Raw genomic sequence first — 17,694 nt, forward strand, 5'->3', positions numbered from 1 at the left:
TGTCGGAAAATGTCCTGTTTGTTTTTAATGTGCATATCAAATCTGGGGCCAGATATTGTCATTTACTGTTGCTTTAAGAAATTATCTCCTGTAGTCTTAAAACATATGAAAATAAAAGATTGCTCAAAACATGTAACGTATTATACAACAATGTAATCTCCTGATTTAAGTTGCAGTGTTAATATAAAACTTTCTTCTACCTTTCTAAAAATAGTGTATTAACAGAATTTGTAAATGAGAAGATTTACCGGTGAACATGCCATACCTGAGTTTTGTGCTGGGCAGGGCTGGCAAGGCTCTCCAAAGGCATAGTCAGTGCTGGCACAGCAGCATTCTGACTTTGTAACTGCACCCGTTAATGGTCTCACACATTGTCCTCTCTTGTAGCCACCATAGCATGTGCTTCGCATATGTGTATCTGGGGGAAGAAATCTCTCTTAATCCTGCCACAGCCAACTATCCTGCCATAAATTATAGCAAGCATTAAATGTAACTCCGGTGTCATAAACACCAAAAAATAGCTGTCAAAACAAAGTCTCTTTCACAATTTCCCTCTGCTTTCCAGCCACCTGTATGCACCCCTCTACTAAGGACAAGAATATTTTCTTCCTCATGCTCCCAAGAATTAAGGCATAGTCACTGTATTTAATGACTTAACATGCATTAGTGGACGACTAGCCAAACAATCAATTTTTAACCTTGAACTAGTGAGAAGCTGTGGGGAAAATGGACAAAGTCTTTGCTCTTTCTTTGCTTGTAAAAAAACCCAAGGAAAAGTCATTAATGCTATTCCAGTAAGTAAGGCTTGATATGTTTATGTTTTCAGGTCCAGGGGTGATTTTTCTCCTTCTTTAAGAACTGGCCCATAAATAGCTTTCATGCATATTAGTATTTTATAATCAACACTGAGCTTGTACAGAAATGGGCAGAAAATTAGGTACATGCCATGTTACAAAGACCTGACAGAGTAATTACATCTTTAAGCTTAGTGACAAGTGAAGAATTTTACATTGACAGAAACAGGACAAATTGTCACCTACTCAGAACGGATGCAATAATAGTCACCTCTACTCTGTATAGTCTACCTGACCTTGTGATTTGACCCACACTTTTTTTCTCTTTAAATAAAAAGAAAATGAAAACAGAGCAAAATGGGCTATTACAGTAAACATTACAGAGCTATTATTATCCATTATAACTACTACCCACCATATTCCATGAAAAAAATGGTAAAGTCTACATTCAAACTTGATCTGTTCATCAGACTAGCACTAATATCTTAACTTTGGTTAACTGTGACTCCATTAAGTTTGTCTTACCAACACAGACACGTCCATCCAGTCCTACTGCAAGGCCAGGGAAGCATTCACATCTGAAAGAGCCATCAGTGTTCACACAGCGCCCGTTCATGCATATTCCATCTGTCTCACACTCATTGATGTCTGTTGGAGAACAGAATGAGCTTTATTAGAAGTTAAACTACATAGTGTTCGATGCCTGGCTGAAACTTGCATTGAATCTCCCCAGTCAGCTTATTTTCAATATATCCTATAGAAAAATATCAAGGGTAAATGGAAAGTAGTTCAAGTAAAGATTTTGTTAGAAATAATGATGAATTCGTTCTTTGAAATAGAATAGGAAAATGCCAAATTCAGGAGAATTAAACAGAACAAAATTATTTTGCTCTCCTTGGAGAATAAAAGGGACTTCATTTTCCTGACTTGTTCCCAAGAGGTACATGTTACGATTTAAGGGTCATCCAGGCAAAATCATAATTAGAGGAAGGAGGAAACTGTGGCTGCTAAGACAAAGGACTTGTGCAGTATATAACAGGACATTGCCTTCCCGTATTAACAGTTCATGCTGTAGGAAATCAGTCCAAATAGCAAATTGAATCTTTCACCCCCCTGACAAGGTGCCTTCATAGGGCCACCAAAGAATTTCCTTTCCTCCTGCAGCACATCTGAATCTCCCCAGTCAGCCCCTGCCTGCAGTCCCTGTCTCTCTGGTGATCTGCATGACAATTGGGTTTTCCTATCCGATGCTCATTATAGCCCATTTAAAAAACTTTCAATGAACAGAGTGCACTCCAGCCTTGAAAGGAATTCATCAATGATTTGAGCCCTGCACAAGCCACCATCTTTGCCCAACAATGGCACATTGGACAATAAGGCCCATAGCAATGAAATACAGGAATTAAAATTTATAATATTAAACTATCACATAGACATATTAAATTATACATAAGCTGTGTATCCTGGTAATAGCAAGATCATTCTCTAGATACAGAAAGCACGCTATCCTTTCAGAAATGATAAAGAAAAGGAGTGCTATAAATATTGTTTGGAATTATGTACAACCTTTATAAAATAATCACTTCATAAGAATTCTCCATACTATATACAAGAGACAGTGTGTGTGACAATTTCCTTTTTTCTGACCTTAAAAGGGCAAATTGAGAGTGAAACACCTCTGTGTTTTATTTAGTTTGTGTTGTTTGGCATAAAAAACGGCTTGTATGATCCAAGATTCCTTCTTCAAACTGCATTTTAAAATAAAAGCTATATTTAAGTACCTGGGCTCTAATAATTTTTACTTCATTGTACAATCTTTTGTTCCGTTAAGACAAATCTTAGATGGTTTTCCCGCTTTAAATTTGGTCCTTGGTCAGTGCAGGTAAAAACAGAGTTGGGATTCAAAATGAGCCCATGCTATTTAATGGTGTAGACAGCTTTTGGTGAACAACACTGAACTCCTATAACAGATTCTTCAACAAGCAAAAAAAGAAAGAAAAAAAGCTTTCCTTTATAAAGGTTCTTTCTAGAAACAGAAAGGCAAAATTACTTCTTTCCCATTTCCTGTAGTTCATTTTTAAAAAAAGATTTTGTAACCTAGTAAAGGGAGAAATGTGTCATCTATTTTCTTTTGTACTGATTTATGAATGTGTTGGAAATACCACTATAGAATTTTTTAAAGGTAAAGTGGGTCACTTAAAATGGTGCAAGTCAGCTGAAAACCTGGTTCCTGTAAAGATGGGTAAAAAGCCTCTGCTTTTACCAGGCCTGAGATTCCACAGAGTAAACCAACTTCACCCACAGGAATTAAGTCCAAATTTCTAACCTTGAGAATGCTCCACTATCTTCCGTGGTAAAAGTCACCATTTGGATGACTTAAAATATATTTCGCCTTGTTCTGTAAACCCAACTAATGGATTAATTCTCCATGATCAATAAGTTTTGCCTTTTTTGCTTAGCTTATTTAGTAGTGCTAGCTGGGTACACAAAGTCCTCTAATTTTAAGCAGGAAAAATTTACTCAGACTACTAAACTACCACTTTCAATTGTCTTTCAATGACTTTTAATTTGAGAAATTCCTGCTGATCTAAAGATTAAACAATGTATGGAATAGAAATAATGCTTCAAACTTCTGCATGCCTGATATGTGTTTCTAAAAAATCAAGCAAATCATCATTGAAAGAAGCTAATGGTGAATAAATTTAGCATGTCTTGTATTTCAGGGAATATACAAGACTATGGTATAACATTATTTTTTGGCATGTTACTTCAGAAAGTCTAAGTGGAATTTTTTACCAGACAGCCAAGCATATGCCCTGTACTTATACTTAAATTCCAGTTTTATGGAACTAAGTGTTAATTACATTATCCCCATTTTTGGGTTAGAAGACCTTCCTAACAGCTGAAAACTCAACATGAAGGACATCAAACAAGACAGTTTTAGAAGCAATGAGTTGCACTCTTCCATTCCTTTGTCGATCCCCTAGTTCTGCAAAACCACACATGCAATTCCCTATCAAAACTGCTCAGGAAGGAAATTAATTTGCTGCAGAAATGTCCATTTGTGCAAACACTCTGCACACCCAAGCATGACCTTAGAGTTTTGTAGCAATGAGGAACAAAGACACACGGACCTCCTTCTTGCTTGTTCCAAAGATGATCACTTATTGCAACAAGCCAAGCCTTCTCATGCTCTAAACTTCACCCAAACTGCACACACTGGCTGCCTGTTCACGTGTCCTTTACCCAATGAGCTCTCTGATCCCGTGGTGTCCACGTGTCTCACCAACCTACCACTGCCTCACGCACAGGGCAACCACACGCCGGCCAGGCAACCCTGACTCTGGTTATATGACCTGTTCTTCACCTCGCTCTTAGCTGAACCTTTCCAAGAGGGCTTTCTGTTGCTCACCAGAAGGGAACAGGATTTCTTATCTCCCATATCTTCCCCTTCTTTGTTCAATCAATAAAAACACAGCAAAAACAACTATGACACTGACAAAGAGACCCACAGCATAGGAAAACAAGACGACAGTGTCCAGTGTCCCCAGGAAGAGAGTTGCTTTTTCTGCCTTTGGAAATAAATGGCTACTGTTCCCAGGTTCACGTGGCCTGGGCTCAGGGGCTGTGCTGTTCAGGCAGGAGAGTCCATTGGCAGGAAATGCTGACTTTGGCATTTTTGAATGTCTTTCTGGAAGCATGGAGCAGGGAATAACTGAAGAAAGTCAGCAGGAAAATAACAATATGATGGCGAGTGCAGTGAGACACAAGGCCTCTATTGGCAAGCTGCCTCTGCAAGCTTTCAGGCACAGCCATGTTCCTGGCAGCCCTACCCTGCTCCTGCTTTGGCCACAAGGGCTGAAGGGTGATTAGGTCATTTTTCCTCTCACTGGGGTTTGTCTCGGAGGCGATCAATGTTTGTCCAGATGAGCAGGTGACTACTTTGGACCTGCTGGTGATAGAACACATGTGTACCTTATCCCCTAGCTGGGCCTTGCCATTGCACCCTCAATTGTGGATAAAATTTTTGGAAATTGGTTCCACACACACAGATCTTCAGAGCAGTATCACTCTGGCAGTGATCAAAATTTATTATCTGCAATCATAAAATTTAGTGTAAATATTGCATTATCTAAATGTTCTTGAGGAGCCATATTCCCCTTTTTTATTTTTTGATAACATGCACTTCTCTGATTATGAACAGTAAAGCAATGCATCTAAGAAAACAATAAGCACACACCAACCAAAAATAAGCAAGGTAATACATCATCAACTGCCTAAATACTTTACCATCACCCAGGGTCTGCAATCACTGGGGAGCCCCATTTCACAGTGAGAACCTGAAGGACCTTTCCCAGGAAAGGTTTCTAAGTTTACTTTGAAAAGGGGGTCCAGCTTTTATAAGACCATATCAGCAAGTCAAAGCGACTTGATAACATTTTTAGTGCAGAAACACCTGGGTCTGCTGGCATACTTCCCAACCAGCCAGGACCAGGGCTTGGCCAGAGCCTAGGCCTTGACAGGAAGGGTTTCCCTAAAATACCTTTCAAATAAACCTCTATCTAATATCAGTTAGGAAAGTTTCTTAAAATGAGACATTTCTTGCAGACAAGTAGCTAAATAATCAATGGTAACGTGAACGACCTACAAAGGAATGCATATACATAATATCTAATAATTATCGTACAGCTAAATCCCATTACAAAACTCTATGTATTAACATTATGATATAAAGAACGTATTCAGAATCACTAATCATATTAACTGCTGAAGACCTGGGAATTGTTTCATGATACTCTGGGCAAATGGAAGAAAGACACAGAGATGAAGAAGGTAAAAAGTGTAATTTGGGTATCCAGGTTTCAAAATCTGGTTTGACTTTGACCAATAACAACTTTAACATGTAATAATGTTTGCATACTCATTCACAAAGAACAAGGCTTAGCATAAGTGCAAAAAGCAGTGGGAGAAACCCGTCTTTTTACTATAGGATTTGTTCCAACTTTCAGTAGGAATCAGTTGAGTTCTCTGCAATTTTGGATAATTGTCAAATATTCCTCCTTTGATGCAGAGAAGTAACATTTCTCTAGGGCCAGAAACCCCTTTTTGACTGTATCCATACTCCTAGTCATGAGGCGCATAACAGAGGCTGAACATCACTGTGTTTTACGTAGTCAGGTAGAGTTAGCATCTTCTTGGGTGGCATTGCATGGCACAGACTGATATAATTTTTTAAAAAAATTTAAAAAATACCAAAAGATACTCAAGGCAAAAATCAAGAGAAGCATTTGGGCTTGGCTGAGCTTCCGTCCATGAATCAAATCCCTGTTAATGACACAGAGAGCAGCCACTGATCTCTGGGAACACAACTGGCTGATGTGCCATGGCCTGATGGGCATTGAAGTCTCACTGACATCCCACACATAGACCAGCTAGAAAACAAGCTTTGGCAAAGCACACACATCCCACATGGAAATCAGGTAAAAATTGAAATAAATGCCATTGCTCTAAGTGTGTGAAGGCTGCAGCCAACACAGCTAGCCGCTGATAAGCTAAGGAGACACTTGGGTGGTAATGCACAATAGTTCATTTGCACCCATACAGCAAATGGAAAAGACAATCTTGCTGTGGTGCTCATGTCTGCATCTTGGTCACACCAAGTGCTGGGCATTTCTCAGAGATGCTCTATTGTCTAGGAGCACCCAGACAGGAATCGGAGAAAAGCCAAAAAAATGCAACAAGCCAGGATGTTTGGGTAGCCAAAGGCAGAATACTTTCAAAGGCCAAACACAAAATGTAAAATACACTGGAACCAATCTGCAGAAGACACCATAGGCAAAAAAACCCCAGAGTTTAACTAGGTCAGATCATGCAGTCCTTGCTCAAAGAATATTTCCCACTGGCTGGTTGGGGCAATTGCTCAACAATGTGGAGAAGACTGAGTACTGTCTGGCACAATGACAAATAATTCCAGCTGATTAAAAAAGCATACCTGCTGAGAACTCTGCCCCATTCCTCTTGTTCCCAAGAATCACAAAAAAGGCTATTCTTGAAGCTACCCAGAGAGAGAAGACTCACAAGTTTTGGGAACCCAGAATTTATTGTGCTTACCTGTGCAATAGCGTCCATCAGATGCTAACTGGAACCCTGGTTTACAAATGCATTTAAAACTGCCATCTTCATTGATGCACATCCCATTGAGGCAAATGTTCCTGATGCTGCATTCATCCATATCTGAAAATGTAGATGACAGACATAATGCTCATAATGTTCACGCATAAGAACTGTTACTGGTAATATCCAAAAGATACTCTTTAATGTTTTTCTTAGCTGTCAGAGCTATAATGATATTCAGAAACATATGATGGGACATACTGCACAGTCCCAGAGGATGTGTCAAAGCAATGACTCCATTTTTCATAATGAATCATTGACATAAAAAGAAATGAATCAAAAAAAAGCAAAGAGAACAAAAAGCGGATGAGAAACTGGACAGCTTAAGAACTTCCAGTTGGTAAAAGTCATCAAAAAGTGAAAAGGGATGTAATTAAAGAGGGTTTGACATCTTAATCTAAAGAGAAGCTAGGTTAGAAGCAGCCTCCTGTTTGGAATGTAAATAACATTTTATGTTACTAAGAAGATCTGAAGGGAGAGGAGCGAACATTTGGGTTTGGAGTGAAAACTTTTATAACCTCCACTGGACAAGTCTAAGATTTATGGTATGGAAGAATTCCCAGCACTGTGCTCAAGCATAAATTCTATGAGCACTACCATCCTCAACTTACATTTAAAATAAAACCTGCCCCCTTCCTGCATTCAGCATGACAGGCCATACAGAAGGGTACTTACTAATTACAGCTTCATGAAAGCATTATTCATCCTCTGATCTAAAAGGATATCATGGAGGATTCAAATAGGAAAAGGTGGAGGTCTCAGATACTGTTATTCTGAACCCTGCACAGTTACTCACAAAATGGGAAAGGAAAAAAAAAAGGCAAGTACAGAGAATTCTGTTCTTGATTTGAGTAAGCTTTTATATCCTCTCAGTCTTTACTTTGTCCTGGCACAGATGAAATCAGTTTCGGATATTACATCCAAAAAGAAATCTGTAGTATTTACCAGTTTCATCTAAAGAACTACACACAGTTACATTAAGGTATGGCACAATGCCATGGTCTTCACTGATTAGTGTGTGTGCATACAACTCAATGCATTACAATGCCAGAGATGAAACTGTTTCATAAGTGGATGCAACAGACATTCTGGCAGCACATGCAATGGAATTAAAAATGTTTTACCAGACTGCCGATGTCCTGGTTTTCATTACTATTAGCACATGGCATTTGGTGGGAAAGGAAGAAATCAGAATAGAGAGTTTTTTCCTGAATAGTCTAATTTCCAAATATATTCAGTCAATGTACTTCCATAATAATATATTTTAAAAGCAGCTTATGGTGCTAAACTGTATCTAAAAGAGAGTCAGGAAAAATAGAGTCTTAAAATGTCTGTCTCTACCAAGGATTAACAGAATCACTACTAGCACATAAAATCACTGAATCATAATGACATTACAATATATTCAGAATCGTGCTATTTTCCTTAATATTGCAGCTGTCTTGGACAGAAATTACACTTCTAGACATAGTGTGTTTTCTTTTTACTTACAGGCTAAGTCAGACAAAAATAATTTATGATTTTAAAAAAAAAAATCGCGTATCTATCCCAACCAGGAATTTTGGCATTAAGTCTTTGAGCTGAATCACTGAGATAATATTCTGCCAAAAATGTTTCTAAGAACAGTGCTTGAAATTCTTTTAACGTATGAATAGATCATTGGGAACCCTCCCAGAGACCTTGGGAAGCATGATAAAGAACATTCTTCTTTTCTTCCCCTTTACTAAAGGTCTGGGAGGTAGGAACACATCAATTACGTTTACAAATTTTTGTTAAAACAATTTTTATAGGTCAGATCAGCCTGCATCTACATAAACCACATTGCTAGTCACCCAGTAAGATCCCATAAAGCATGCTGTTAAGCACACAGTAAAATCAGGCAGCATGTGACTTGTGCTATGTTTTAAAATGTACCACTCCCATCAAAGAAACTGCATTTTGTGATAGTGGTATGTGCTATTTCTCCTGCTGGACAGACATCCCGTTGAGGATTGCCAAGCCAAGGCTCCAGAACTGGCTGCAAAAGACATTTTACTTGCCCTCCCAGATACAGCAAAAGGTATTTGGATATATGAATCCTTGTTCCTTCCCTTCCCCCCACCAGGGGTCCTTTTCTTTTTCATTGATGTGAATAACCTCTTGCAACTGTAATTACTGATATGGAATAACTTCAGAAAAGTCTTACCTTCACAGTTTTTCCCATCAACTGCCACTTGAAAGCCAGCATTACACACACAGTGAAAACTGCCATCGGTGTTTATGCATCGTCCATTGTTACAGATACGACCATTCTGTAAGCATTCATCGATGTCTGAAAGTCAACCAGAAAGAAAAATAATATTTTGGGAGATTCTTTTTTATACTCAAGAAGAATTTTTCCCATTTGCCCTTCCCCCAGGTTTTTAAACCTCCATGGAAATTGTATTACCTGAAAAATGTTTTATTTTGATTTCCATCACTGAACGTTATGGGGGTGGAAAATGTTTGTGAGCTTGAAATTTCAAGTTGCTGTGAAAGAATTTCAGTGAACACTACCCTGCAGCTTTTTCAAACAAGAATCACAATTTTTGCGGGTTTTTTTAAATTTCTGCTCATCATTAAAATATTTTTACTGAACTTTAATATAATTTAACAGTACCTAACTACTTAAGGAAATATGTGGGAAAGCTTGTCTTTTGCTGCTGCTTTGTAAGATAACAGGAAAGTTCAAGACTTTCCCACCTCAGAAGAATTTCTCCTGCTTACTTTGTATTTGAAACATCAGATCCTCTTTCCCCTCTCTCTGCAGGAGGTGCTTGGCAAGTGCTTTGGAGGACCTGAATAGTGATATCACACGAGGCTGGCAGCTCTCCCTCTCCTCCAAAGGAGGGGAGAGGAGATGCTGAGACAGACTGTCTAGACATTTTTCAGATTGCTCAGTATTCTCCATCAAGGCCTGGACCATCTCCCAGAGATTCCTGCACACAGGGGACTCTGCTCACAGAGCTCACAACCAGCCCATGCAGACCTGTCTATTATGCACCCACGCTTCCCAAATACCCTGGGGGTGCCCTTCCTGAGCCCTCTCTGTGGAAATCCATTGCTGCACTTCAGGAAGAAGTGGAGCACAGGGTGTCCTCCCAAATGCCCCTGCTCTCTGGACACTTAGGCCAGGGGAGCTGATGCCTCTTGAAATTGTGAACCTGTATTTGCCTTCTTAGCAGCATGGTAGTGCTGTGAAGAGTCTAAGAAATCCCTGAAAATCACAGTTTTTCAAGCAAGCAACCATGCCAGCAGAGGCAGGAGTTGCTCAGTGACCATTCACTGCAGCAGCAGCTTGCAGCCCTCCACCTGAAGTGTACAGGCTTGATAAACCTCATTTGATAAACAAGCATCATCAAGCAGCAATGCATGAATATGAGTTTCCTCTCTGCTCAGTTCCTTTTCACCCCACTTTTCCAGCCCTTCATTGTACCCGTGTCTGCCTTCAGCTACTCCATCAGCTTTCTTCCTTAGGACAGGCAGAAATGGTAGAGCATCTCAAGGCCCTTTAATTTTTAGAGCTCATTTGTTTTTGTATTTTTATGCATCTGATGCCATTTAAATGTGTTGAAAATTAATACTGAACCTCATTGTTCTTTACTTACACACAGCTGATCAGAATCCCACCACTACTCCAACATAACATCACCATTTTTTTCTCCTCAGAGAAACTTGCAAAACATCAAAGTACCCTCTCTCAATGAAATATCCAAAATTGCTGTCATCTCCCAGTAAGACCTGACCTCTACTCGTCAGAAATGCCGAGCAGATTATAGTAAGCACTTAGCTATTAAAGCACACATTGATAGCTAATCATAATAAAATTTCACCTTTTTTTGAGGTTTATTTCATATCATCCCTTCTGCAATTGAGAAGCTTTTTTTGTTCAAATCATTAATCACAATATGACTTTATTCACCTATGTCTCCAATTAAGATATTAATCCAGCCAAGCTCATATTAGAATTATGAGGGATCCTAAGAAGGGATGAATCAGTAGCTTGCAATAAAGACTACAATCTTTAGTCACCAATCAGAGTCATCATGCAGAAAAAATCCTCCCTTGGAACCTCAGAGCAAGGAACAGATAAACATCTGGTCATTATGGAGACTTCGTTTTTCAAGAGCTTGAGAGACTTCATAAGGAGCACATTTCCAAAAGCACATCGGCACAGACACATTTGTGCATGCAAAAAAATAAAATCTCTACATCCAAAGGAGTCATGCAAAGTAATTGTACAGCAAATGCTGATTCGGCAGGCACCAGTGCTACACGTACACTTTACCAAATGCACCCCACTAGTTTTTTTTTTTTCCCTACACTGGTCCTAAAAATTCCTTTAGAAAAACAAGATTCTGCACATCGAAGCATTTTCTGCTCTGACTCTCAAGCAGGCACAGCTCCCATACACTGCAAAGGAACTGCTAAGTGACCACACTTAAATGCCATTAAGCTACTGGGCTTCTGACAACCATGTGTTTGTGTAATGAATCAGTCAAATTAAAAGTGTGTGACAAAAATGACTCATGAGTAAATTCATCACAGCTGAGACTCCCCTTCAGCACTCCCTCACCACCAGTCAGCTGAGCTATGAAGATGCTTCCGCAACACGGCTGCTTGGCAGCAATTAGGTCAAATACTCCCCAGCAACAGGCAGCAGTGGTGCTGGCTCTGCCTGCATTCTTGGACCAGAGAGCAAGCTTCTGTACCACAAACACCTTTCTGATTCACAAAAGGAAGGAAAGAAATGCACACTAATACAGGTAACTTTCTTCTGGCTTTTTCAAAACTTTCTGCTTCAGACTGAGTACATGCTCTGCACCCTGCACCCAGTGCAGGAAGCAAAATATGAAGACAAGCTGTGACTCTGAGCATTCAAACATCCTGTTTCATTTAGATGCTTCATTTCTTATGGAATATCAAAGCAGTCATTTATTCTTCTGCCAGAAATCTCTCATCATGCCTTAATTATAAAGGACTGCATCCATCTACCTTTACAGCTGAATCCCTACTACAATTTGGGAGTCACAAAACCCTGACAGAGGGTTGGTTGACCGCTGAGGAGTTGTGTGGTCCCACTCCCATAGAAAGACAGGATGAAGACCATCAGGACTACAGTCGAGTCAGATCTTCAGAATAACTATAATGAGGATTCTGAGGCTTCCCCATCTAGATTTTCCCTACTTTTTTTTTCCACTACTTTTCCATACCTAAGTTTTCATTGCTGTAATTTATGTTTAGTTGTTTCTCTGGCAGTAAGCAAAGACAACACACAGGCAGTGTAACCTTACATTTACTCACTGGAAATTTTATCTTTCTCTACAACTTCCTCAGTCTTTTATACATAAAGTGTTTCTCCAGTGAAGGGATGCTTAATTGTCCTTGAGATCTTCAAGCAGCAAAAGAAAATAATGTCTTAATATTAAAAAAAAAAAGCCCCCCAAAAAAATCAAGAAAATATTTCTCTTCTATTTCAAAGCCATAACCTGAATTCTTTTTTTTTTTAACTCCCATATTTGACCCATCTGTTAAATTTTACTTGCAAACTATTTTCCCTCCTGATAAGTAGACATAAGCAGATGTGGCTGTATGCCCATTACCTCGGCACTCTGTTCTGGTGGCCGTGCTCTGATACCCAACACGACACTGGCAGATGTAGGATCCTTGTGTGTTCACACAGTCTCCACCAACACATGGATTCCTTTCACACTCATCAATATCTGTGGAACACAGACAATACAATTTTATTACCGCACTGGCAGACAGTTATTTTTGCTGCAGGGGTATTTTATAATTTTGTACTTGGAGAAATAGTGGCCTTCAATCCCTAAGAAAAGGGACATCACTGAGATCCCAAAGAAAGATCCCATGTTTTAAGACAAACACGATCTGGGAAAAATGAATTTTCAGTAAAATATTGCATGTGTGAGAGATTGAGTCCTTAATCCCATATCTTCACATTCCCGACTCCACTGAAGATTTTGAGAGAACCAAAATCTTGCCTATAAGAGACAGTTAATCCTTGCTTCTGTTGTTGAGCTCTTGCTAAGTTCCAAGTCTTAAGGTCTCAAGAGCCCAACAAGGTACTACTCATGAAGTTAAAAAGGACTTGTAAATCCTACTAAGCCTAAATTTATGAATTTTTTTAACAATAGGTCATTGCATACTCAAAAAGCTGGTAGCATTTTAAAGAGACCATTTTCAATAACTAATAAACGCATTACAGTAATGGGTTAGTAAAATAAGAAATCCTTGCTTCTGTGTAATTTTGTTACAGGATTTGTTAAATACTGTTTTAAAGGCAAAATTGTTATAAAAATAAGTTTGCCGTTGAAATCAATCAGTTTGTCAAAGTCTCTTTACTGGCTTTTTTTTGGAGGCGGGGCTCTTCTAGTTAAGAACTCAGTTATTACATTGTGTGGAAAAGAATGTTTTTTTCTCTAAAATGAAATTCCCCTCTGTGATTTACAGCAGAAAACCACATACCAAGGCATTCCTCTCTACCATGCAGTTGGAATCCTTTGTTGCACTCGCAGCGGTAGCTCCCAGGAGTGGGAATACAACGCCCATTTCGGCAGAGATGTCGGAATGCTTGGCAATAGTCAGTTAAGTTCACCGGCAAGATTGCTGAAATAACAACAGTTGGAAAAATATTTTAATAGTTCATCATAATAGCTTCTGATAACCTACAACTTGTGCAGGATTTTCCATTAAAAATTAACATTTACCTTCCATCGTAATGTGAATTACATAGTGAAATGGGAGAGAGAAAATGGCACTTTGAGTCTTAGAGATTTCTTTGAAAACAGCTAACAGCCACAGAAATTTGTATTGAGGCAAGTCTAGTTGTGTTTTCATCTTTTGTCCTGTCAAAGAGGACTATGTCTGCTCATACCTAGAGGTAAAGTGGATGTGTGGCACTGCAGGGACTCTACTAAAAGCCAGGAGTAGCAAAGAGCAGGCAGACTGGTTCATTATTTTCTCTTTCCCAGATATTAGTGAGGAGGACAGGGATAACCCTGGGAATATGCCTATACTGTCTTTGGCAGGCAGGCGTGAGCTGGCTCTGTCCCTGCTACCAGCTGACCAGAAGCTGTGCAACTACGTCAGTGCAGTGTCAGCCTAAGCTGAAATACTTTGCCTCTTAGGCTTACTAGCTCAGCTTGGTGCTGAACCAAGACTAAATAGTTTCAGCTGGTGCCAGTGCAAGCCGAGACTGCTTGCATCTGCACAGAGTATGGGCAAAATCAGCTTATGTTTACTTGCAAAAGAGTATGTGGTTATGCCAAATGATTTCAGGTGGCACATGCCTACTCCAGACCACAAGGGCATGTAGTAAATTCTCTGAGCAAAGACAAAAAAAGGACTATATTATATTGGTATGTTGCTCTATATTGGTAGGCTGCTTTGGCTTCCTTCTTACTTTAGGGAAAAGTAACCCATCCATGTGTATCTCTACAATAGTTCTTTCTGTGCACTGGGTCAGTCTCAGTGTCCAGCAGAGTACAGCAGAGTTTTAATCAGTACATTTCCTACCTGGCCAAGTGCAAGTGAGGAAAACAACCTGAAAGACGTTGCTTTCTCTCAGACAAGCTCTTTAATGTAAATATCTTTCACAACCTAGTCAAAGAGCTATTCATTTTCTGCTGTGCTGACATGCAGCAAGGCTCACAAAAGCCTTAAAATAACAGTAATGTAACTACTGCAATGCATGAGCCACAGTACAGACAGTGAGACAGTAATTTTTGAAACCTATCTCATCAGGGAAAACACTACTAATGAGATAGGCATCTTGATAGAAGGTACATAGTAGGCAGGCTCAGATTAAAAGGACATCCAGAGACTCCATGTCCACATAACAGCTGAAGGGAGCACACTGCTCCTGAGAAATGCATCTTTTGAAAGAAGCTAAATGCACATGGTGCAAGGCGAGGTAATTTCTGTCTCTCTTACGATGCACTGGTGGAGCCCGAGATGGATAGATGATCTCTGGATGTGGAGGAGGGTAAACACCAGGAATGAGTGGTGGGGGGATGACGTCAGGACGGGCCGGAGGAAGGTCAGGTCTTGCTGGCAGCATAGCAGCTACTGTGCACAATTTACGATACTCGTCTGAAACATGAAAACATGAATGCTGTTTTAGACTCTTGCAGCCTGTTCCATTTAATCCAACACTCCCCCTTTTTGCAGTGTTTCAGATTAGCAATAATAAACTTTAAATAATCTGGAAAATGTGAGCCTGTATGTTTTCTTCATAGCAACAAGCTTTGGTCTCTGAACTGAGTCATTAATCCACAGAATATCAACACTACTTGTCAGAAGACTGCCAGTAAAAAGGTAACAGAACTGATATTCTGGACATGAAATTGAACAGTGAGGCAGGGACCTGATCCTAATCTACTTAGTCTTCTTTCAAGCAAAAATTTTGGTAAACTCAGTGTGAAGTTTACCTAGAGAAGGACTTCTGGATTTGATCCCAACTTAATTTAACAGAAAGCTTGCCACAGACTTAGAAAAATACTGAACAGGGAAAAAAGCCCAGTTTCAACTGGGTTTCTTAAAAGTTAACCTCCTAAAACAAAGAAATACAAATACAAGCAATGAGGCAAAACCAATTAGAGAATGAATACACTAACACTATTTCCCTGGGAAAATTAGGTTTGCCAATAAAAGCAGAAACCAAATAAGGTGCAGTCTAAGCAGTGTAGCTAAAGAGAAACCAAGTCAGATTCACATATATTCGTCCTTTTCCAGGTGATGGGAATGATCTATGACAAATGATCTATTTTGCTCTAAGAGTAGTCTATGGTGAGTGTGTTGCATTCTCCTATTCTTTATCTCTATTAGCGGCATTTGCCCTACTGCCCCACTTTTCCTCTTGCCCATGACTCTTTTGTCTTCAGGAAGTGTGGGTTTCCAACTTGCAATCCAAAAAATGCACACAGTATCACAATTAAAGACCACATTCCAGCTGACCTAATTCACGTTAACAATTTGTGTGCACACAAGTAATTATTTGTGCAGCCAACATCTTTGAACTTCAAAATTTTAAGTGTGTGGAACAGGGAAGAGGAATTATACAATGGGGAAAAAATCTAGAGATTAATGAATTCCTGAAACAATATGAAAAACAAGAACAGAAAAATAAAGTAAATGTTGGGAGAAATAAGCTGGATATTTCAGCCTTCAACACTTTAATCATATCTGCTTCCACCTGTAAAACATTAGAAGCTCTTCCTAAATCACAGGGGATTTGTTAAACAAACATCATAGCCTAAAGTTCTGCTTTTCCTGATTATGATGTTTGCATTTATTTAATGCTGTTGGGCGATCAGTTTGCTTCATGTGTCACTGCATTTCACTCTATTGTTCCTTTTAGTCTTTAAATAGTGTCAATGGTAAACCCTGTTATTCCACATCAACAATTACCACCATATTATAAAAAATTACAGTGCAAGCCTTTTTTATTGCAGCTTCAATTTCCATGTGTAATTCCTAGCAATTTTGTAGTTACCATTTTGTAGTAGCAACTGGGTCTGATGCCCACATTTAAAATGCAACTACTCAGTTACATTATGCAGCTAGTGCTCCCCTTTATATTGCAGTAAATTTCCATTTCAGAGTTAAAGATGCTTTGGGACACTGACAGCTCTAAATTCCTTGTCTTGCTTTCTCAGCATATACTATGAAAGAAATATCTGAACTTGATTATGTAATGACAGCAATACCTTAAATGCATGTAAAGCTTTTCAGAGAATTTCAAAGCACTTTTAAAAAGAGTAATTTATAGCCTCAATTTATGTCTCAGGTCAGAAGCAAAAGCAAAAAAGAAGTGGCATGTAACCATGATCTGGAAGACCTTGCTTGGATTTATGAGTCAGGAAGTCCTGGGTTCTAGCTCCTTCTCCATGACGTCTCAGTCTGCAGCTTTGGCCAAATTACTTTACTTTTCCACCCAGTTTACTCACCAGTTAGATATGAACAATTAGAAAGTATTTGAAGAAAGCAAGAACTGTGTTAAGACTGAAAGATTTCTCCTTGTCTTCCTATTTCAGAGGGTTATCAATAGAGTGCACTATGTTTTAGCATTGTTCTAGCCAGTTTTGAACTTTTAACATGTTCAAATATTATTAATAAGACAGTGACAGAAAGTCTTCCAACAGTTCTGATTGTACATTTCTGCTCCGTATTATGCAGTTTCATTCAAAGGATTAAAAACAAGAATAATAAAAACTCCCATATACGAACTCTGACAATTTCTTTAGTTACACTGCTATAGTGTTACAATCCCATTCATCCATCAACTCTGCGCCTCCCTTAACCTCCTCCTATAAATTCTTAAATTTCTTGTATCCTCCTCTTCTAAAGTATTTTATTAGGTCTCCAGTCCTAAACAATCTCAAAATCAGTTTCCCTCCAGTCCCTCATACTTAGTTTAACAATCTTCACCATCACCATCTTCTCTCAATTCAAGTGATACATTATCTGAGGATCTCAATACACAAGGAGGCAATAAGGAATTTTGGTAGCAGAGAGAAATCATCTTCTGTGTCAAATTTCAGGAAATATATGGCACCTCAGAAAGCTTGTCATGAGGAAGGAAATCCCTGTTTCCCAATGAGAATGAAAATGCAGAGGGATTAGGGATGTATTAAAAGGGTCTAGAGGGAAGTAGCTTTAAGAGGACTTTGAAAACAAATCTGAA

The 17,694-nt window shown here is 39.1% G+C and overlaps 1 protein-coding gene across 4 annotated transcripts in view; it reads right to left on the bottom strand.

The window, feature by feature from the left end:
* FBN1 (fibrillin 1) overlaps window positions 1-17,694 on the bottom strand; it is a gene marked incomplete at its 5' end in the record, with an annotated part of 142,985 nt that overhangs the window by 61,892 nt on the left and 63,399 nt on the right. For all 4 annotated transcript variants that reach the window (XR_014616473.1, XM_084214115.1, XM_084214116.1 and 1 more), the window contains 7 exons: window positions 266-418; window positions 1,320-1,442; window positions 6,906-7,028; window positions 9,154-9,279; window positions 12,590-12,709; window positions 13,476-13,616; window positions 14,943-15,101. Coding sequence is in view for 3 of the 4 variants with exons in the window: in XM_084214115.1 (XP_084070241.1) it covers window positions 266-418; window positions 1,320-1,442; window positions 6,906-7,028; window positions 9,154-9,279; window positions 12,590-12,709; window positions 13,476-13,616; window positions 14,943-15,101 (945 nt within the window). The remainder of the gene's footprint in view (window positions 1-265; window positions 419-1,319; window positions 1,443-6,905; window positions 7,029-9,153; window positions 9,280-12,589; window positions 12,710-13,475; window positions 13,617-14,942; window positions 15,102-17,694) is intronic.

Source organism: Fringilla coelebs (genome assembly GCF_963513975.1).
Source record: "Fringilla coelebs genome assembly, chromosome: 12".
Classification (NCBI taxonomy): Eukaryota; Metazoa; Chordata; class Aves; order Passeriformes; family Fringillidae; genus Fringilla; species Fringilla coelebs.